The sequence below is a fragment of the Vidua macroura genome, chromosome 12 (genome assembly GCF_024509145.1).
Source record: "Vidua macroura isolate BioBank_ID:100142 chromosome 12, ASM2450914v1, whole genome shotgun sequence".
Classification (NCBI taxonomy): domain Eukaryota; kingdom Metazoa; phylum Chordata; class Aves; order Passeriformes; family Viduidae; genus Vidua; species Vidua macroura.
Window position 1 is genome coordinate 8,486,487 of NC_071582.1, and position 23,549 is coordinate 8,510,035.

The 23,549-nt window shown below is 40.2% G+C and overlaps 1 protein-coding gene across 6 annotated transcripts in view; it reads left to right on the forward strand.

The window, feature by feature from the left end:
- The window catches only part of ALDH1A2 (aldehyde dehydrogenase 1 family member A2), a 101,641-nt gene that overhangs the window by 55,397 nt on the left and 22,695 nt on the right, over positions 1–23,549 (forward strand). For all 6 annotated transcript variants that reach the window (XM_053987849.1, XM_053987851.1, XM_053987853.1 and 3 more), the window contains 4 exons: positions 15,114–15,218; positions 15,455–15,595; positions 17,151–17,280; positions 22,337–22,398. In XM_053987849.1, the coding sequence (XP_053843824.1) occupies positions 15,114–15,218; positions 15,455–15,595; positions 17,151–17,280; positions 22,337–22,398 (438 nt within the window). The remainder of the gene's footprint in view (positions 1–15,113; positions 15,219–15,454; positions 15,596–17,150; positions 17,281–22,336; positions 22,399–23,549) is intronic.

The following is a 23,549-nucleotide window of genomic DNA, read 5'->3' on the forward strand; positions in this document are numbered from 1 at the left end:
GTAAAACAGGCTGCAGCACCTTTGCTGAACTTGGAAAGAGGATACCAGGGGGACACTGTCCTCTTACCATGCTCTGGTCCTGTGGCAATGATTACACAAAATCCCTTGGGTTTTACTCAGAAACTATCAGAAAGTGCCTTTCGAGACAGAAATTCCAGAGACATGTATTTACACAGGTAAGGTCTTATCTCTAGATGAGACTGATTTCTTTCCAAAGCAGAGCTATTTACCATTCTGTGTAAATATAGGTATTTTTATACTGTCTTATAAAGACTGATCTTAGCCTTCTGTGAGTAGGTCAGCATGCCTTAAATTTGGCCCCAAGTGACTAGAGCTGGTTAGAATGTCAGGTGTGCATTTCATCTGAAACAGATCTCTCCAATTGGAAGATTCTTCCAGGTCTGTGCTGTGGCATTGTTTTCTCATGCTTCATGGGAGAAACACCACTTAATGCATCATCATCACCCTCCTCATCACCCCCACCATCACCCTGGTACACTCTAAGTGGCTTTTATGCAATTCCTGATGCCTTCTGAAAACTAGAAGAACTGATGCAGTAGATTTCAGGATGCATTAGCATTCAGGATTTCTTTTTATTTCAGGAACTTTATTTCAACTCCTTGCAGCATAATTGGGAGTGAAGCAATGGGCCTGTTCTGGACTCGGCCCTTAAATGATTTTTGGTGTACTGCTGGTGTTAGATTTTTAGTAAAGATGATTCCCCAGAACAAGTATTTTTACCTGTCATTTTCCAGTCTTCCAACTAGTGGCTCTGCTTTTCTAATTTTTGAACAGAAATATAATATACTTTGGGATAGCCAAATAAGAATCTCCCCAAAATAAGCAGCTACCTCTGGAAATATCTTCAGTCTCCCTTCCTAGCCAGGTTGTTTTCAGAATCCAGTGACCTTCCACAGACCATATCTGCTTATTTATTTAGGTTTCTCTTAGCTGTTTTATTTGTGTTGCCTTTCCAGTAATTTTCTTCAGAATATTTAGTATGTTTAGTAGCAATTTTTATTTTTTGTGTTTGCAGTCTTTGCGTTTTCCAGCCTACTTTCCCTCTCATATCTTCCTTCTTTGCCACCCCGTTTATTTTCTTGCTTGTGCTTCCCGTTTTTAACCTTGGGAATGCAAATCTTTTTTGACTCTTTCACATTCTTAAGCTTCCATGCTGATTCTATGGATTTTAATTTCCGAGCTTCAAGCAGGGAGTTTCTAAGTTACTTCCTCTTTAAAAAAAATCTGCTTCTTGAAGTTTAGTATCCCAGAGAGTATGGCTTCTTCATGTGTTTCTCTCCTGCAATGAAGCTGGAATTATTTACATGGTAACTATTTCTCAGGGGTTCAGACACAATTTTTAGTCCTTGACAGGACTATGTCAAATGTTGTTTACATTAGGATACAGAAAACTCTGTTCTCTATGCACTATTTCAGTGCAGCTTTCACTGAACTAATACGGATTTATTTTGGCTCCAGTCTTAACTGCCTTCATACTCTTTTTCCTCTTCAGTACCACTTCAATGTCACTTCAGTTGCTCTTATTTTGAAGTTAGTACCTCACTCCAGCTATTATCCTTCACGATCTACACTGCTTCCATATCCGTGGGTCCACATTTTGTGTTATTTCTCCCCTCCAAGCAGTGCCCACGCAAAGCGTTGCACACAGAGCTGCTCCCCCCTCCTGCAGCCTGACTTGTCCTCCCTACACAGCTTACACGTAAAAAGTGTGGTGTGTCTCTGATAATTCTCATCCCCTTATGCTCAAAAAACACTGTTTTTTCCTCTCTGTGATACAGTCCAGATCACCCATTTTCACACTCGGCTTTCTTACGCTGGTTTATAGGCACTTGTGCTTTTATTTCCCAACTATAAGATGACCTAGATGAAAACTGTGATCTAGTTAGTTGAAAAGCCCTGTAAAGTCTTTTCAGCTCAATCGTAAAAGCACTTCCCATGACACTGCGCCTCACTTTTATTTACCATTCTGCTAGTGTAAAATGTCCTTAAAATAGAATTTAATTTTAAACTGGGTTTAATACTTCTTTATATTGTCAAATTGATTTGAGAAGGCATTTATGTAATTGACAGGTGGATATATAGATTTCTTTTTTTTTAAGGAACCACTTCATTTTGTTGTCTGAAACATATTTGGAGTATATTTTAAACATTCTTTGCACCCAGACATAAAAGCACTGTCCTGATTCCACTGGATATTTTCAAAGCTTACCATAACATACACATTTTACATTTGCTTATGTTTTTTTTCAGCTGTAACAGAAATAGTTTATTCTTGAGTTTGTCAAAACTAGCAAGAAATTACCACCTACCTTCCAAATCAGGGAACTTTTTATTTTTTCCAGTTGCTTTAGTTGTGACACACTATTACACAGCAGCCCTGTACCAGAACGGCCTGCATGGACCTTGAGAAACAAACACAGTTGTTTTTCAGGATATCTGGCTAAGCCTTTACCGCCTTTTCCATCAGTGCCTGGCATTTTGTTGGTCTTCCTCTTTTTGTCCTTGTCACACTTTCTTTACCACGGCTACTTAACGTGGTACTTACTTCTCTTTTGTGATGTTTATTGGATACTGTTTTCCTGAGAGGTGAAAATCAAGCTCTTCTTTTTTTCACTATTAATTTGAAGTAGTGATATAAGACTAACACTAAATGTGCTATAGCTGTGCTGATGATGGCCTAGGAGTCTTGGTGGTCCAACCCTTTGATAGTGGTTTTTAAATCCATTTGTTACATTACTTAAGATGCTTTTAGCTGGTATCACTCAACTGCAAGTGTTAATATTCTGCTCAGTCACATCTTTCAGAAGGCATTAATTGATTCAGCCTCACTGTAAAACTGTGACAAGGTTCCTTCACAGATGGGGGAGTTTAAATTTGTGGGAGTGTAACCATGACTAACTCAGACAGTAGGTCAGTGTCAGAGGCAGGATCTCTTGCTAAACCAGCCAGACTACAAGAAGATCAAGCCTCTATTTTTGTACACAGTATTCTGGGAAATGGCAATACAGATGAATTTTGGAGCTGGTGTTTACCTGTGGATGCATGTCTGCATTTCTGTATGTTATTAATTGCACACTTCTCTGTATGCTCACTATACACACACAGACAGTATAGATGAAAAGACCCCTTTCTTTGTGCTCTTTGCTCTCTTTCATTAGTGGTTGTCTCTGTTGCTGTTCCTCTGAGTGTTGTCAGGGAGGCAGTGCCCTCCTTGCTGCAAGATCTGCATAATGAGTTCAGATGAAGCTGAAGCTGGTGATGTTGTTCCCCTCTGTACTTCTCTTTAGGAGGAGCAATATTCCATCTGCGCAAAGCGGTGACAGTACTGGAACTCCAGTTCTGGTATTGCTTCTATTCACGTCTCAAAGGTTTTGTTTTAGTAAGGCACTCCAGCATGGAGGGAGAAGGAAAGCCCTCCTATTTAGATGCCAAGCAGGAGCCCAGTGCAGAACATGCCCACTGACTGGTGCAGCACAGCTCTTCCTCCCACCAGCTAAGACAATTTCTTTTAATGTCTGGATTCTGCATGCAACACCAATGTGTTCATGCTCTTGCTCTCTGTCTCAATTCATTTCTTTCCTTGAGGGAGCACAGGACAAATCCTTTGATAACTTGTTTCCTGGTTAGAAGCCTTTACCTGCTTGCCTGGAGTGGTTCCCTGTGGCTGGGAACCCTTGTAGTCAGCTCTTCCAGCTGTTTGCCTAAATGGTCTTTAGGGAGACTAAAAGCAATGAACCAGGAATAGCAACATTTGACTTCAGCCAGGTCCCATGGGAATTTAGTTATTACTCACTGCATTGGATTGGCAACATACCTTGTACCTTATACCTGGTACCTGCCAAAGGCTGCGTGCCACGAACCTTCACAAACAGCTGTCACTGGTGTGCTCCTTGCAGAAGTGGGGCACTGGGTGACGTTTCCTCTAATTAATACTGGGCTCCATACCTTTACATACTGGTAGTACTTGCAATGTCTGGGTGAAAAATTTCTCAGATTTAAGTCTTAATAGTGAATTTAGCCATTTAGTGATCATGTGTCGTTGTGTTCACTACAAGCATAAATCCTGTCTTTTAGAGAGCAGGGAAACTAATGAGGTTTGCCCATATTCTGGCATAATTACAAGGGGTTCCAAAAGAGAAAAATGGAGCTTAGTTAAAAAGGGGAAAAGAAACATGAATTTTAAAGGAAATGGAGAGAGCGGATCTCGGGACTGCCTATATGAGTATTCAAGTTTTTTAAAGAAGGCTCTTTATTGACAAGACTTATAGCACACTTTGCTTGTTTAAGGAAAGGTCAGTGTAAGCAGGTATTGGGTTTGCCCTAATCCACTTTTTTAATACTGCATGTTTGGCAAAAATTTAGGGTCATGTTTTTCATTTACATACTCAAAGTCATTAGTCTGTTTCTATTTAAAGTTAAATATAAGAGCTCATTTTTTATGCAGGCCTTCATCTCTATACAGAATAACTTGCTGGCCACATACAAAAATGTTAAACATTGCTATCAAACGTTGGCATTATTTTGCTATATCCTTGGGTGTTCTATTTGATTGAGACTGTAATCAGCTCTTGCAAGAACACTCCACATCCAGTTTTAGTCTTAGCACCACAGTGTACTTTGAGGTGTAAATCTGTCAGGTATCCAAGCACAGCAGGATACTTTGACAGTTTAAACCCAGTTCTCCCCAATCAGCTTTATGAATAATAAAAAGCAGAATGGCCTATTCCAGTTTTGTACATGTAAAAGGCAATGACTTAATCAACAGAAAGAACTGGAGGAGAAATTAGAACTGAACTCTGAGGAGAGGTAGTCGAACGGTTTCTTCTCTCCAGAAGAATACTCTAAAGCAAATAAATTAGTACTTTCCAAGACTTTATTGAAAAGAATTTCCAGCCTTAGAGATTTCATTGCAGCATTGAATGAGAGGTGTTGGGTTCCTTTGCATCTTCTTGAGCAAAAAGAATTTATAAATCATACTTCTGGGAATTGTTATCTCACAGCTTCTTCTAACAAACACAACAATTTGTTTTAAAGTCTTTCACCAAAGATGTCATAAGTGGTAATCCCAGTGTTGTAAGTGGGTACTTAATGTGATTTAACTTAATGCTGATGATGCAAAGCTATTCTCCCCCAAAGCCCATTAAGAACATCCAATTTTCTGGTAGACTAACACTCCTGCTTACTACCGTAGAGATAAGTGACTGTTTAACCAGGACAATAAGTAATACTTTCAAACCAAGGCTGCAAAACTGAGTGGCCACAAAATTGTTCTTTGTGAAAGTTCAGACTTTGAATGTAAATGTTACAAGCTGAGTTTTTTCTTTTTAGGAGTAGTTTGAATTTCTGTATGTACACACATATACACACAGGCACTTTGCAGCATCTTAATGGGTGTACTGGTGAATATCATTATTTATGATATCAGTAGGCATAGTCTAGTAAGAAAAAGGCCAGTGCAAGCCATTTGTGTAAATTAAGTAAAGAAACCAATAAATAATGAGGTCTATTTCATGTCTCTCTAAAGTGCAGATAATTCTAACAGTTTATCCAAGATAATGCTTCTCACACCACATGCTTTTTGTGGATTCTGTACATGCAGAATGGCACAAAAGGAAATGTCTCTGGCATCATTAACAAAATATGCTAACAGTAATACTTGAAAAGCTTCAGGATGCAAAGTAGAAGCAAAGGCAAACTTTTCAGGAGCTTAAGGCTGCTCACTTGGGTCTAATATAGACTTAGCACTTTGCAGGTCAGTGGCTCTGCTATTTGTCTCTGACCTAACAGATCTGGAGTTCTTCACATCAAAACCAAGTCTTGCTGAGCTGAGATCAAACGTGTTAAGGTAAGGATCTTGCCAGTGATTTATCGTGCCAGGGAGGGTGATCAGGCCATAAGGGGCCACTGCAAATGAAGCTGACATTCCAGCAATTTCTCATGTGTAGTTATAAGGTAATTTTCTCAGGCAGAGCTTTAAGTCAAAATAAATTTGCTTATTGTATTTTTCTGTGTTGTCTATAATGTCCAAAATCCTAGGAGGAATATTTATTTATACAGCACAGCTAATTTCTAAGTAAGAACTTGTTCCTGGTGATGAACATTTAAAATGGCAGTTACCTACAAGGGAGATTAAATTCTTCCAAATGGCAGAACATATTTCCCATGTACAGATTAATAGCTCACACTGTTTTCTGTCACACATAAGGAGCACACAGGACTTGCAATGCACAAACAGTGCAAAACACAGGAGAACTACACAGAGTAATACGAGTCTTGTTTGTATAAACCCCTCCTCATTCCCACCATTTCAAATGAGCACTTGTGGAAGGGTCTCCAGGATCAAGTTCTTAATAGCCACAACTTCATTAAAGCCCAGTGACAGCCCAATAATTGATTATGTAAACAAATACTCCTCCTCTCCACTCTTGATTTAGTGGATTTTTAAAAATCTTTCATTATTTCACTTTTTAAGGTGCAATAAGTGACATCAAGGATCATACTCCATAAAAAACACTGCCATCCTTACCCAATTCATCCAGTGATGGTTTGTCTTTGTAATTAGTGAAAATGGGAAGCACAGTTAATATTTTAGTCATCCTGGTTTCACAAGCAAAGTTTTCTGATGCAGTTAAAGAGAGTAAATGTTCTTCTCCAGAAATTAGAGTCCCACTGATGAAAGGATAAGTAAAGCTTGGGAGCTTAGTTTCTTAGGAATACATGAAATATTACCTGAGCTATGTTATTGCTCCTGTATTGTTCTACTAACAGCAGACAAATTCTTCATTAACTGAAAAAAGTAAAAATTACTTTGAGGAAAGCCTTTATGTGCTGCAACGAAAGTTTCTTCCCACAGGTTTAATAAGGCAGCCAAAAGGAGTAATATGTTTGTGGTGGGTATAGTTCAACAGACAATACAATCTGAAGTTTCTTCTCTTTAGATTAATTTTCTTGAACAACCAGGCACAAAATAATCCCTTTAATGAGACTGAATTGAAATAACGGATGCTGTATCAGCATGTGGCACAGTGAGAAACTAAAATAGAAAAGGGTATCATCACAGTTTGGCAGGCTGGGTTTTGTGCAGGAAATACTTGGGGGGGAAGGAGGAAAGTAAGCACGCTACTGCATGTTGCTAAGACTTATTTAATCTTCTTAACTAATTACTCACACTTCCTAATTCAAAATCATACAAACAAAAATGTTTAGATAAGCTGGGAGTTTTTTCAAATGGGTACCCCCTACAGCTTAGAAAACAAACATGACAGGTTTCCCCTGTCTGATGTGCTGCCATTTGCAGAAGAACAGACCCAACTCCCAGAAAGACAGAAGACTAATTAAGACAGGAAGACAGGCAGGTCAAACATTTGGCGTGAGGGATGAGGGACATAGGGGAGAAAAAATCATGTTACATTCCACTTTCACAGCAGACTGACGGGAGGCTTCAAGCCTTTCTCTGATTCCATTTGCTGCTCAGAGACCCTGGATTCCCCCAGCTTCTCCTCCCATCACACCCCTTTCCTAGCATACCATTCCCTAAACCTCTTCTGTCTGTGAGCTAGCTCAGTGGGGGACTTGCCCTATCTGCCTTTAAGCACCTGAACATCCAGGTGAGCAGAACAGGACAGCAGCCCCTGCAGACAGGGCCTGCTTTGCCCTCTCCTCCCACCTCTCTGGGACTGAAAAGAAACTGAGCTCCTGCCACCTTTAGGGCTCGATCATGGGAATCCTCCTCCAGCTCATGTCGGCCACACTGAAGGCTGACTTAATTTACACAGGCTAAAATGTCACCAAACCTTGATGTATTCACCTCTTTCAAACACTTGGCTTCTGATCAGAAGTCCACTGGTATGAAGCACTGGCTTTAATTTTAGTAGAGTTGACTCAGGCCTTGCTACTTGGGATTTACACCCAGAGAAGGCAAACATGCTGGTCTTCTCATCAGACACCTACCCTTGGCACAGGACTGGGCTTGCAGGAACAAAATTCTGCCAGAGCTGGCTGCACTGCTGCACTGACAGCGAAACCACTCACTTGGGCATTTTATTTCCGATTCCACTTTTTTGATCCTCCTGCTGTACTATGTTTGTAAAGGTTTAAAATTCTCCAACTCCCTCAGTACACTCACAAGTTTGCCCTGTAGATTTCTTGAGTGCAATTGAATTTCTTGAATTTATGAAGGAAAACTGCATTTATGGTACACCACATCCAAAAACTATGACATTACTCAATCAGACTCTGAGGTCCAAATGAGAGTTTAAAAAAGATGAAGCATCTCACAGCACACAGAGCTTTAGAACAGAGCTCTTTTTCCTTGTAATTTTTTTTTTCTTTCTTTTTTCTTTCTTTTTCTATTTTTACAGTGTGGGGGGTGTGCATAAGGAGAGAGAAGGACAGCCCAGCAGCCAAAGAGGAAAAAGAAAAATCAACATGTTCTGGTTTTGTTTGGCCTTTCAGACCTCACAGGCTCTAGAGCATGTGTCAGGTTTCCAGTGAAACAGCTTTGTTTCCCAGTACAAACATCCCTCTGGAGGCTGTTGCCACTGATTCCTTTTCCTCAACTGGGGCTTGATTCAGCTCCCACTGAAACCAGCTGGATTTTTTCCCTTTGTTTTACCCTGGACCTCTTGTAGCTGAAAACCAGCTATGCCCATGGGAGTTTGCTTGCCTGAATTAAATTTGGTGCAAAGTTGTTCCTCTACAGTTCACTGTTACTCTCATACAATTGCAGTTCCCCCACAGCTGAAAGGCATCTCACTAAAGAACCCAAATCTGGGTAACTTCTGAGGATGACTCTGCTCTGGGGTAATGAATGACATGAGAACCACGTGTGCTGAGGTGCAGGGCCAGCCAGGCTGCCTAGGCTTGTGCAGAGCTATCCCCTGAAAGCAGCACAGCCACTGGCACTGCCCAGACAAGCTCATTCATGGCTCAGAAGCAGGATTCTGCACTCACAGTGCTTGGGGAGGTTGGCCTTGAAGCCCATTACTCACCTTTTGTGAACTGCCAGCAAGAAGCTGTGACTTTTGCTGGTCATGTGAACAACCCTCTTAAAAATAAAATTAAATGGCACTGCTGATCCATCGCTGGTCATTCAGCCAGCAGACTGCTGGCATTGGCTTTTGCTTTCCTAGTGCCTTCTTATAAACCAGGTTTTTGCTGATTCCATAGCCAGCTGTTAGTTTCCAGTCACTCCCAGGAGTGCCTCACAACACACTCTAGAATGTGAGAGATTTGCTGTATCAAGACAGCCATAAAAGTAAAGGAAAACAAGGCCTGTGAAAATAAACAAGCTGCACCTCTGATTGGCAATCCCACCTAGTTCATTCCCTTACAATTGTACTAATCATTAGGACTCTTGAAATGTTTCCCAAGGAGAGGAAATGAAGTTGCTGAGATGGGAAAGGATATGAAATTTCCTGACCAGACTGAGGCACAGGTGCCCGGTATCTGGGATGTTATGCAGTATTTACCAAGGGAAATGCTGCTGCTGGATTTTTTGCATGCCTCTAAAATTGTTGTCCGTCCCCCCTAAAAAAGAAGTGCCATTATGTACTTCCTAGTGCCTCCAGCTCTGAGAAGATGCTGAGGGCCAAGCAGCTGTGATTCTCTTATAAAGTACTTTGGCATCTGATGCCCCCTCCCCCATCCCAGCAGATTTAGTGCCAAAAGCTCTCTAAGGAAAAAGCCACATATGAAAAAAAGATCTTTGATGGAATGAAACTATAACCAGCTACTAAATCAATTGAGTTAGGAAATTCCCATTCCTTCCTCCATTCATCCAGAACCAAATCTCCTGTGGGAAGCCATTATTATTTGGATGTTAAAATCCTCTTCCTGTACCAAAAAACATTTCTAGGAGCTGCAACAGCACAAAAACTTTGTTTATTAAATCCATGGGAAAATAATTCCACCTCCAAAGAGCTGAATGCTGGGCCACTGTCAGTGGACTGCCTGAAGTTCTGAGTTAAACAGCTGGGGAGCCTGAAAAAAATGTCTCATGACATCATCACTAAGCAATATCAAATTAAGAATGTAGATCATCATTTCACTCACACATCATTTGAGAACATTTTCAAGAAAGGAAATGAAAAGTTACATTGTTGCCACCTGTGTTGATTACTCTTATGAATTTAGAGAGCCCCAAATCTTTTTTTTTCCCTGTATGTTTTAAGGAAAGGCAATACAAAAAAGAGAGGCAGTGAGCATGCAGGAATCCCCAGTGAATGTAAAAATCAGTTCCATTTCTTGAATCCAGGGCTAGCCCCTGGCTCAACAGCAGAGGGAATTTGAAGTGCCATGAAACTAAGGCTCCTTCAACTAAGAGCTTCAAAGGAGGTCTTAGTTCTGTGCTTAATTAATTATATTTATATACACACTCATAGTTGTTTAGTACTTCCCTGCTGGTAAATAGTGATGAAAACACAAAATATGTTTTCTCCCTGCTCTAAATTTTCCTATTGCTGCACTGCAGATCAGAATGTCCAGCCTGGGTTTGTACACGTCCCTTCCTCTTTGAATATTTATCACTCCAATTACCTGCATGGTTAAAATGAACCATTTTAAGTTGCTAACTATTACTAAGCCAACTGGGATGGATGGCTACTGAAACACAAGATTGTAGTTGTTTATTTACAAAGTTAAATTTGCTTTGTGTTATGCTAAAAACATTTATTCTTGGCTTGATTCCAAAACTGATGATAATCCACAAGGCTATTGAACTCAGCATGTAACGCTTGTGAAATGCAGGTCTTGTGCAAAATGCAATGTATGATTTTCTTCCAATTACATGTCAGGAGTTTCAAAGTAACTTGGAATTTTTACATGGTAACTTTGGGATTATTTTTCCTTTGTATACTTTTCAGTATGATGAGGTATCTCCAAGGCTCTGAACAGTCACTTGACCTGAAGGATGAGTCAGATTGCTTTCTTGATCAGCCCTGTGGAACTCTGTTAACAGCGGCCATATGTAATTAGCCACAGGCAGGATTTGAACCTAGTGAATACATGGTGGGACCATTATCTTGCAAAGTTCTAGTAAAAGATCTGTGAGAACACGTGTATATGAGCAAGAGGTTATTGTCAGTACCAGGAGGGATGTGACTGTTCTCTTTAGGAAAACCCATGCCCTTTCCATCTTTCATTTGGAAAGGAACAGAAATTGTCCAGAGATCTGTGTGATGAGGTCTAGTGAGAATGATGACACTCCAAGGGGCATCATGTTCACAGGGGCACCTGGGAGCTTCCACCCAGGCCTGTCACACTGCACTGTTTGGAACAGCCCTTCCCACCCCCCCAACCTCACACACCCCAGCACCTGCACCCCCAGCTCCCCTGCTCTGCTGGTCCCTTTGGCATCACTGGGGAACAAACGTATTTGGTTTCCTGCTTCACCCACTGAACACCAGCCAGAGCCAGACTCCACTTACAGGAGGCCTTGGCTGCTTTGCCAGTTGGGTTTGTTCTTGGCCAAATCACTGCACTGACAGGGACACCTCAGTACAGCAGCAAAGTTGGCCTTTCATCTTCTTGCTCTGACGTTACTGCCATTACTGCTTCTAACTGAAAGTAAATGGCAAACAAAATGTTTGTGTATTCCAAGATTTTTCAAGTGCTCCCTTCTTCCCTTTGCCTTTTGGCACAATGCTATTGATAGCACCCAACAGGCCAGGTTATTTAACTACCACAATACCACATAGCAAATGCATGACACACTATAGACTTTTTCTTCTCCCTACTGCATATCACAAAAGGTAACACTAGGACTCAAACAAAAACAAATTACCTCAGTAACTCCTGGAAAACTCAAGTGGTTAATCAGTTACCTTTTATTTACATATATATGCTTAATGCTGAATTAAGTTGTAAAAACCAAAGGCTGATTTATAGCCCCAGTCAGCCTTAATTAACATTGATTCCAGGGGAATAGTAAATGTGAATAGCCTTCACAATTGAGGTTGAACAATGAACTCACTGGGTGTTGTCCAATTTGTAGCATGATTTACATGGAAACAAGCCCTTCTTTTTCTAAGGTTACCCCTTTTTTAATCTGGTATTTAGGATGGGTTATATATAATCCATAGATAGGAACATTTGCTGTCAAATATTCTCCCTGATTTAGAGTTAGCCTTTACCATGATCACTATAAATAAGGGAGAAAAAAAACCCAATTTGAGGCTTTGCAGGGATTCCTTTTTCTTGCAATGTGTCATCGCTTCTCCATTTCATGGCATTTTTACGAAGTGGCCATAATGAAAGTCAGATTAAATGTACAGGATATATACATTTAATCAACAGCCATTGGAGTCAGTAGTGCTGGAAGAGTTATAAAAGCCCCTGTGAATGCAAATTTATTGCAAAAGAATCTGTGTCTCAGTGGTAGGAATATCTGCTGAATGGTACTACCTGACACAGAACACCTAAAACTTTCAAAAGTGAATTATTTAAGTGTAAGGCTTTGCTTGTAAAGCCGCCAGCTGCTGGATTTCAAGACTTGAAACTGTTCCAAAACATGGGACTAGGTACTTTATTTGTGCACTAGAGTAAATACTCTGATTTTACTGCCAATTTAAATGTGCTCAGTTTACAGTAATGAGCTTGTATAGGCAATACCTTGTTTATAGAAAGTGGAACAGGAAGAAACTAACATTAACCATTAACAGTAGCAATTTCTCTTGCTTTCAGCTCTAACTTTATGCCAAATAGATCCTTCCCATGTCCTATCTGAAATATTTACTATTACTGTTCTTTTTCTAAGTCAGTGGGATAAATAGAGCATTCAATAAAATCATACAGCTTTTCCTTCCAGTCAGCTTGAATTGCAGCACTCTTTTGTAATTCCACAGCACTATTTCTCATTCCTATGGTGAAATGTATTTCAAGAACAAATGCATGTCCCATGTACTAGCAAATCTGATGATAGGTGTTAATCCCAGCAGAATGGAGTTAAATTTTTTTAATCTATTTAAAAAAGAACAGACCACTTCTCTAAGGGAAGTGTACTGAATTGTAACTGCCACGATTTCTCAGGTTCTTGTACTCCACCAAACTGCTTTATTCTTTCAATGCATCTCACACAAGAAGCCTATGTGTTTATGTACATCCTGTCACCTTAAACAAACATGCTTACATCTTCTCTGGCCATCTGCTCCTGAAGCTGGAAGCTTTTCTCCCTTCCCCTCCCTCCTCAGCACCCCCTGACACACTCACTGGCTGCAGAGTTAACTCTGAGAAAACTCAGTGGAAAGCATGAAGTTCCTTCCACACAGGTCACAAATCTCAGTGTTTCTTTGCTTCACTTATAGTCCAAAAGTAACAATGATACACCAGAGGATTTCAGCTTATGGCATTGGTCACTAGAGATTGTACTGGTGATTCTTTCACTATCTCATTTTGGGTTAGCTCCAGAATGTCCTAACAGTACATTGGGAGCAGTGCTTGGGTTTGCTGAACACTGTCATCACTGAGCAGGAAGACACCAGCACAATCTGAGACGCTCACAGTCGAAGCACGCCAACAGGTTCAGGATAAATAGGGCATGCAAGGAAAGCAATGGTAGTGGTGTGCTAGGTCCTGAGTTCAGCAATCTTTGAAAGCCTAAACAGAAGGAGCAAGGAGGAGTAAAGAAAGGACAGACTCTGGAATGGATGGAGGGGCACACAGCAAAGAGGTTGAAATTTGAGGCGTAGGGAAGATGAGGAAGCACAACAGAAACTCATCCATATTAGCAAAGCACATAGAATTGTTGGTTCCTGTGTACAGTTCTGTCAGCAGGGCCTTTTCCAGGTTCCTCCCACGCACAGCCACAGTGAGCTGGACACGAGTGAGCTCTGGAGCAGCAGCTGTGACACTGCAGCTACTGTGGCACCGAGCCTGAGCTAACAAGCCCTGCTGAGAGGAACACAGCTACAGGACTTCCATTTGGCTTGGAGAATAGGCTTGAGCTAGCTCATGTCTAATAACTGAAAACTCTACAGATGTATTTTTGCCTTCATGTGTATAAAGATGGGCCAGTTTTTCTCGCCTGTGTATCTCTGATTAGAACTGAGGCTCCTCAAGCTATCAAAGGTCCCTGTCTTTATAAACGCAGCCTTGTATGCAAAAAAACCCAAACCAGGTGGTGAACATTCCTTCTGCCTATGTGTGAACTCCTGCTTTCAGTGGAGTCAGGGGGAAAATTCCTGTGTATTCCAGTGACGCCAGGAGACCATCTTACACATTTAAAGTTGTATTTCATGGAATCCAATAAAAATACATTGATATCTGGACTCCAAGGAACCCAAATCTTGCCTGGATTTTTTGAACACTTTCATTCTTAGAAAGATCTAAAAGACAGAAAGAGTCTGAATACCTAGGAAACTTTCGCTCAGTCATTTTCATGTAGTGACTTCTTTAAAAATTGTTAATAAATAATAGCATCCTGTTCTTAAAAGTCATTCAGCAGCAAATAACGGACATGTATGCAGCTACCAGAACAAATCTACTTTAAACAAACTCATTTGTCATTACCTTTCTCAAGACAGCTATTGTCAGCACCATTACCATTTAAATTTGTTTTGCCCCTGACAATTAAAATATCAACACTGAGAGAATGTAACAATTTCCATTGTTCTTAGCAGATAAGCAAGTTAGTGTTGTGCTGCAAGCCATCACTGTAGCCATAATTAACTGACTGTGTATTGAAGAACTGTGATGTTTGAGATTATTCAGCCTTGACTGGGATGTATCAGTGACTAAATGTTTACTTACTGAACTGAGTGATTACTCCAAATCCTTGTCTTGTCTCCAGCAGTTTCAAGGCTTTTTCTCTGATACAGCTATTTCTTTTTTTAGTTTATTTGTTACAGTTTTTGAACCAAATTTGAACATCAACCAATGTTTAGACTTTAATGCTGCTTCTATAATGACACTGCTATAGAATACAGAGAGACATCAGGGGCTGACCTCAGTCTGAACTCTTGAAAACTAATTTTCATGCACAAAAATAAGTTTCAGTTCTTTTGTATTAGAATCTTCAGTTTTTCTCGTGAGTTTGTTGTTATATACGTTACTGTTTGTTCATGCAAGAGACCTGATGACTTTTCTTCCTTTTCTAGATTTTCATCAATAATGAGTGGCAGAATTCTGAAAGCGGAAGAATATTCCCAGTATATAATCCAGCAACAGGAGAACAAATCTGTGACATCCAGGAAGCTGACAAGGTAATGTATCCCATGAATGGCTATATGTTTAATGTATAAATTAAATGTATAACAGATAACACAAATGTATAAATAGATCAAAGCAATCAGTCCAGAATAGCACTATTGGACAGTTCTTTTATTAATCATAGTTCCAAAACCTATCACGTGTGACTGAGGTTTTATAACAGCAAATCCCATAAGCCTGCTTGTCTTACTTACCCTGTGTCTTTGATTTTCTTCTTCATTCTTCCCAGGTTGATACGGACAAGGCAGTGAGGGCAGCTCGGCTGGCTTTTTCCCTCGGTTCTGTCTGGAGGAGAATGGATGCCTCAGAAAGAGGCCATCTTTTGGATAAGTTAGCTGACTTGGTGGAAAGGGACAGGGCAATTCTTGCTGTAAGTGAAACATAAAAAATCAGTAGTCCAATCAGTTGTCAGTTTTACATTCTGAGAGTCAATTCATTCATGAATGAGTTGATATGAATTATATGCGAAAACCACATGCAGCTCCCTGGCTGAAATGGCTCTGTCCACTTACAATGTGGTGTGAAACCCATAAAAGCCAACAAGAGGCTTCCAGCGGGCTCAGATCAGCTTTAAATTGGACATCACACAACAGCAGGGGTGTGCACACGTGTGTGCCTGCCAGGCACGCCTGTAACTCTTCTAGAATAAGAAATGGCAGGTTGGGATGATCTGTGCAGAGGGAAGGGAAGGGTAAGTGGGGTGCTTAGGGACACTCAGCTGGTGACACGAATTCCGAGTGCGGCTCCGTTCCGCTCTCGGATGAAGCCATCAGAACGGTGGCATTGTTAATGTTGTTTTCCGCATGTCAAGTGCTTTGAACTAAGCCCGTGAACATCTTAATTCCAGCTTTGTCAACACTTAAATCATCTTACCGCCAGCAGATACTGTAAAATCGCCATGGGGAGAAGGAAGTGCACAGCAAATCAGGTTTACTCTGCCTGTCATTTAATTTTTATTTCTGGAGCCAAGTTCTTCACTGAGCTGCACTGCAGGCAGTGCCATTAATTGCTCTTGGGGATATAAGTCAGTGCAGAATTAGGCCTCCATTCTTCTCTATAGAAACTCATTTGATGCTTGGTGTGTTACACAGGGGCGTCCTTTGCCCATTCTTAATGATTTCTGTTAGACAGCTATTGAGAATGAGTTAAGCTACTCAACATCTTAGGATATTTTATTGGATTTTTTTTGCTAAATGATCTTAGGAACTCCTAAGAGGATAGCTTATAAGATACGTTTAAAAATAGGAATATTAACTAAAAAATAAAGATAGCTTGTTAATTTATGAGCTTCCCTAGAGGAAAGTTTGTTTATTTGATGGCAATAAATAAACTGGCTGTACAGTATAGATATCTCAGACCTCAGCAGGAGTCTTGGCAACTATATAGAGAAATTTTTATATTCACATCAATTATATAAAGAGGGATGTGTCCATTCTTCTCTTTATGGATTCAGATCATTAATACAGGGCTACAAGGAGCTCCTTCTCAGCTGTTATCATTAACATAACAGAACCCAGTTTGACAGGCATTTTTATCTTGGCTCCTGATTAAAGCAATTCAGCATTTATAGATCTGGACCAAACACAGTGGCTATTAGGTTCAAAGTACACAAAGGCACATGTACATACATATGGATACACACATAAATCCACAAGACAGACAGACAGACAAACATAAATAAACATACACATATATTCTTAAAATCATAGCCATTCCAGAATACTCCAGAAGAAACCAGTTTGGGTTTTTCAAGGAAAATACTTTTTGTTCACGTTTGTGGGTTAAAATTACACCAAGATGCAACTGATTGGTCTTCATTAAGATCGTTGTCATGGTTCAAGAGCTGTTAAGATGGCAAATACTTAGGTACAATAGTCCAGAAATGTTACAATACTTACATCTCTTAACTTTTTCTTGTCCTGCAGACTATGGAATCACTGAATAGCGGCAAACCGTTTTTGCAAGCTTTCTATGTAGATCTCCAGGGAGTCATAAAAACCCTGAGGTATTATGCTGGTTGGGCAGACAAAATCCATGGAATGACCATTCCTGTAGGTAAGGGGAATTAAAGCACAGCTATGCACCTAAACCTCAGGGCCAGACTAAAGCTTAGTAGCTCACAGCTTTGTGGAAGGCAGAGGAGGAGCCTGGGTTGCTCCTACAGTGTGTAATGTGTTGCTGAAGCAGACATTGGTAAGTCAGCAAAGGCAGGACTGGGTGCCCTGCTCTTGTTCTGCCCCACAGGCACATATGGGGAGGGCTTGGTTTCTTTTGCATGCATCCATCTGAGAAGTAGATAGCTCAATACCTACATTTAAATATTGATACATGTATAAAAATGGATGAGGTGTAAGCCTGAAAAATACCTTGGAACTCATGGAAATAGTGTTGGGTGCCTGTTTAATAAACAGTATCATTATGTATAGATCTTGTTTGTATATGACTTCTTACTGCTGATGCAATAATTTTACCTTGGATTACCACTGGATCTATCTTAATTTATACTTTGAGAGCGTTCTTAATGTTATTATAGAGAACTACATACAAATGAGATATATTTTGTTATAGATGCTTTTTTAAATTATTCAGTGGGATGAGTTTTATATTGTATATATGAGATAAACTTTCATACATGATAGGAAATTATTATGTTCTTATTCTTTTGCTAAAGAGATGCGAAAAAATCCTTACCATTATTTTTATATAACAAGTCTTTTCCTCCTGCCCCTCCCTCCCAGCTGTTGAACAAATACAGGCTGCATTGTCTGATGCAAACAAATTCATTTGCAGTCTGGACTAGACATACCAAGTGCTATAATTACACAACATGGCAAAATAGAAGAAAACTATTTTAAGTAGGTGCAGTCATAAAAATAAGTGTACTCATCTTTCACCTGCATAAAGTAAATCTCTGGAAAAACATGAAGGAAAACGGATGTTCATTATGTGAATTCCTTTTGGATTCACGGCACATATGTTCATTGCCCATGCATGTTTATTCCACTTTACCCAGTAAGGCCAGGAGGGCACACTCAGGGGTAAATGCCCATTGCTGTTGCCCAGCTATTTCCCTGGTGTTTCACTGTGGGACACAGTATCTGCAATGCCTCTCTATAGCAAAGCACCAAACTACCCAAGTGAGGCAAGCAGATAAATTGAAAATGTACCTCCAAAATTTTCAGGAGGGAAACATCATGCAACTCTGCTTGCACTTTTATTCGTTTTTGTGTTTCATCATATTAAAATTGCAGCGTGCACTGACTGGTGTTTATCTTCATTATCTTATTTTCAACAAAGGAATGACAATAATAATATTTCAGGTGTAGACATTCCTGCAAGGAGTCAAAGTTTTCCACAGTTATTTAGGCTGAGATTCTTAAATCCCAGTTTTGCTGCTTGCACCTCACATTTAATCATACAAAAGTGCAGACCACACCATAAATTCATGTATTCAGCAAATTTCCTGTTCCCTAATCTCTTTCTCCCTGGTCAGTGAATGCCTCCGTCTCACTCTTTAGCCCCACAGGTACACAGAAATTAGGTCAGCCACCAAAAGGCACTGCCAGATTAAGGAGAATAAATATTCTCTGCTTATTCTTGGTTTCAAGTACCTTATAGGATAAATCTGATTTTTTTTTTCAGTAAGGTGGACTATGCTGGGTGAAAGGAAGGCACATTTTCAGCATGCCTTCCTCAGTGCAAACTTTGTGCTAACACAGTTTTCAGTAGCGTAGAATCATAAGTCCATTCACAGATTTTCAGGGGATCAATTATTCTTCATTTAACACTTCTCTTTATTCCTCTGCTTTCACACCATAAATTTGCCATTCTCATGAAGCTGTTTTAGGGCAAAGCCAGTGTTAAACAGCAGTGCTCTTTACGTTCACTTAACATCAGCTCACCAAAGATAAGCAAGACAACAAAACCAAAAAAACCCCACTATTAAGTCTTGTCTATTCAGTGTGCTAATAAATCTGAAACCTCCCAATCTTTTGTTGTTGCTGTTTTTGTTGAAGTTTTCTTTTCCTTTAAAACAAAAATAGGCAATTGATAGACAAGTAGAAGAAGAAGTGTGTTTTACAGTCACATTCCTTTTGGCCCCAGAGCTACAAAACCTTCAGACTGCCCTTTGCTTGCTCCCAAGTGTAAAGCCTTGATGATTTAAATTAAAACAGAATGAGGCTAGACCAGAAACTGTTAAACTAATAAACTGAATGCAAGCAGAAATGTATCTTTAAAGCACTATGTGCTATGATATAGTTTAAAGAACCAATTCAGCTCTCCTCACCCACTTGTTTGCTGTGTCCTGCTATATGAGGCATGGGACTGTATTATGGTTGTTATGCAAATAAAATATCCGTGCTGGAGACTCCTGATGGAAATCTAAGCAAACACATCTGTGGAAGATATTGCTGTCCCAAAGTGAGATCCCTGGATAAATGGGACTTGCTTTCTGATTAAAAAATGAAAGTTTTTGGGCCAGGTGCTAAGCAGCTGCAAATTGATCTTGCTCTATTAATATCAGTGAGGACTGAAGAATGTTGGTTTACTTCTGCGTATATTAAAAATACCCTTTTTACACAAAATTTTAGATTGGATGTGGGATCAGTGTTGGGTCCCTCTCAGGCAATGTTCTTCTGGCAGCCAGCTAGTAAAGGATAAGAGTAACAATCATCAGCCACAGCGTCTTAGAATAAGCATCATTAGCATGACTTAAAACTCTCAAACATTTAAAAAGTCTCCTGTATAACTTCTAAGCACAAGGGACGTTTCTATGCTCACTGTTTAGAATAATGGAATTAATCTCATTTAATTCTTGAGCTATTTTGTCATGGTAACAGCTTGTTCTACATTATGGACAGGGTGGCTCTTAGATCCACCTTTGGCCTGTCCAGAGACATCCAAAGCTTCTAAATAACTTCAAGTCACAAATGTTCCCAAAGATATTGTTAGAAAGCAACCTCAAAAATCCCATCTTGACAGAAAATCTGTGGATGATGAACTTTGGAAGCAGGTGTCAAAAAGGGCAGCTGTCTCGAGTCTAGTGGGAGACAGCAGGGAGAGCAGCTCTGCATGGGAGGCACTGCTCTGCGGAAAGAACGTTCTGCCTACGCTGGGCAGAATTAACCACCATTTGTCTGCCTTGGCAAGAAGTTCAGGTTATCTATAACTCTGTATGATGAAGCACACAGACATGTGGCAGTGATTATGCAGTGACAATTTGAAGTCAGACAGTGCTAATGTAACTGTGTTACTGTTATGTTGCCACCATCCTTCTGGCCACCTCTCACAGTACTACTGAGTACAAGCTGGTATTTTTAGCTGACTCCTCTGTGTTCCCTTGAGCACTTAAGACAGTTTTGCTTGTATGTACTTTTCTGTATTTTGACTTCTACTTCACTTCTGTCAGATCAGATGAATCTTCCTATGGTCTGTGAACCACTGCTAGCATCTGTGAAAGATAACCTGGAAAACCAAACTGATCATCTTTGTGACACAAATATTCTCATCTCCACTGGGGAGTTGTCAAACATCTGGAGATCAAAATGTTACAACGATGTTTTGTTAATGCAGTGCAAACTAACTGATAAACTATTTTCTTCTGCCTTTTCCTGAATATCTTTTCTCTCTTTCCCTCCCTCCTTTATTTTCTCTGTTCTGTCCCTGTCTTTGTTGCAGACTATTGTTACCTTTCTCATAATTATTCTGTATCTGGCCCCCAGCTGACATATTAGCTACTTTAGCTCAGGTTTCGACTGAGCAAATCCTGTAAAGTAGGTGGATAGAAATAAGCAAACCTGACAATAAGTTATTTCTAATCAAATTCAAGTTGAAGTCTTTCCTTAAACCCAAGAAACTTTAAGGATTAACCTGCTTATTGTTACCAGATATATCTTAGAGGATATTGCAGCAGGTTCCCAAAACACACTGTCCATTGTGAAGTCAGGCCCTTCCCCAGTATTGCACAAGGGTGGCTGCAGCTCTGGACTGAATGGGGGAGAGGCTGGGGCAGCCACTTCCCAGCCCAGACTGGGAGGGAAAGCACATACCCTGTGTCAGACAGAACAATGGGAGCAAAAGCCCTGTAATCTCTCCTCCTCCTCCTCTTACTCCTTTCCGCTGTCTAACCTTTTCTTATCCTGGTAAATCATCTCCTGCCATTAAGCCTAGGTAACCTCATCATTCTCACATACTTAGCTGAAATTATTTTCCCAAGTTAAGAGATTTGCATTTTTCTAGATGACCAAGCATTACAGGCCAAGGGGCACATTCAGCTCATGCCTTTAGCATAGCCTTTCCCTCAGCTGTACCCTCACTGAAAAGCATCTGACCTAAATTCACAGATAGTTTGAGTCTGGGCTAGTTTATACAGCTACGAGACTTAATTGAGGTACAGAGGTGCAGTAAATCTACTTTGCACAGATGCAGGCTGAGCACACTAACAAAGCTACTGGTTAGACAGTACCTTAACTGATCCTTTAACTGGTCCCCACCCAGCAGGTCCCTTTCTGGCTCTTTGTTAACTGGGAAGGAACCTGCATGTGTAACCTCAGCATGTGCTCCCAGACCACAGGAAGTAAATGATGCTCAGTGACACAAGTCACAAACTTGTCCTCTTCATTCCACATCTAGAGACTGTGGTACATCATTCCATCACTTCACACTGCCTGTGTCCTCAATGGCAGATGAGTCAACTGAATGTTACTCTAATACCCTACACTTGGGCTGTAGGTACACCTTTATATTGCTGCACTCCACCCATGCCTTTCAGGAAATTGCCTTTGTGACTCCTCACTTCTCTTACCCTTAAATCAGCTGAGGCCAGTAAGTGCTTCCATGCTACTGCAGTACAGCTCTTTGCTAAAGAACAAAGCAGGTTACTTTCTGATGGGAAGCCTGCTTCCTTTGTTCTACAGAAAGAACAATTAGGTTGCTCCTGAACCTAGGTTTCCCATGCTGGCTCACAAAAAAACACTTCCATGACTTCTTTATTTCTTTTACTGCCATCAAAGGCTGATCCTTAGAGTTTTTTCCCTCCCTCTATTTTAATTTTTTTTTTGTTCTGCCAAGTCAAACTGCACTTGAGAGTAAGCATGCTCATCTGTTTCAGATGGAGATTATTTTACGTTTACAAGACATGAACCCATCGGAGTGTGTGGACAGATCATCCCTGTGAGTATCTCTACTAGTGCTTTCTATTTATTTTCATTTGAACCAGCTCTCTTTAAAGACACATAAAACATGGTCTTCAGCTATGTGTGTTTTCCATTACGAAAAAAGCTGAGCTCATATTGTTGACATATCTTTAACAGCCTCCCCGCAAATGCTTATTTGAACATGCTAATAGGGTTTAGGCTCTGTTATTAGGAGTTAAGTTCTCAAGTCATAGAATTCACATGATTAAAACAAGCAAAGCAAAACACGGTGTTAATATGCTGTCAGTGGTTATGGATGTTCACACAACTTATGGAAAATTGATGCTTTGCTGTGGTAGTCTCTTTATTTATTTAGTTTTTACTGTGATTTAACAGGCTCCTCAGTTCCTGGGAGAATGTGATGTATTTTAATTCCATTCTTTCCTGCTATTTCTTTTACAAGGCTGGAGGAGAAAAGGAAACTCCAGGAGACATATCATTACAATTAACATTGTGTAGCTAATAGAAGACATGAAATGTTTGTTTTATTTGTTGGGAGAGAGAAACACATCATTTCATCAAATCCAATACTCCCCCTACACCCCAGCAGACACCCTCATAATAAAGTCTTGCTGAACACTGCATGGGAATTGCACTGAGAGTAACTTTTTCAGAAGAGCCAGTTAACCAGCTTTGGCAGAAATTTCAATGGGAGTCTCACATACAGCTATTAAAATATTGCATGGAAGCTTTTATGCTTGATAAAACACTGAGGGACTAATCAGGCCATTCTCTGAAATTTTTTCTGGATGTTGATTTTTTATTTTGTTCACATTACCACAAAGCCACTAAACAGAAACACGAAGCAATTCCATTAGAAGAGGAGCAGTCAGAAAAGATTATCAATGTTAAGCCCTTTTTTCCTATTTATATTTGCTGATATTTCATGTCTTTGTTAAGGGGTGGCTTTTGTGTTTGGCACTCAGCAGAAACCCAGAGAAACATGCAATGACTCAGAGAGTCTGTGGCTACAGCCATCCCGCAAACACCTACACACTCTCCTGACTTGGTCCTTATGAATGAAAGATTCCACAGCTCTGTCCCTGTTCCTCAGCCAGGCACATGGATAAGCATTTACTAAATGACAACCCCAACAACTAAGCCCAGCATTGCTGGACATCTCTTATG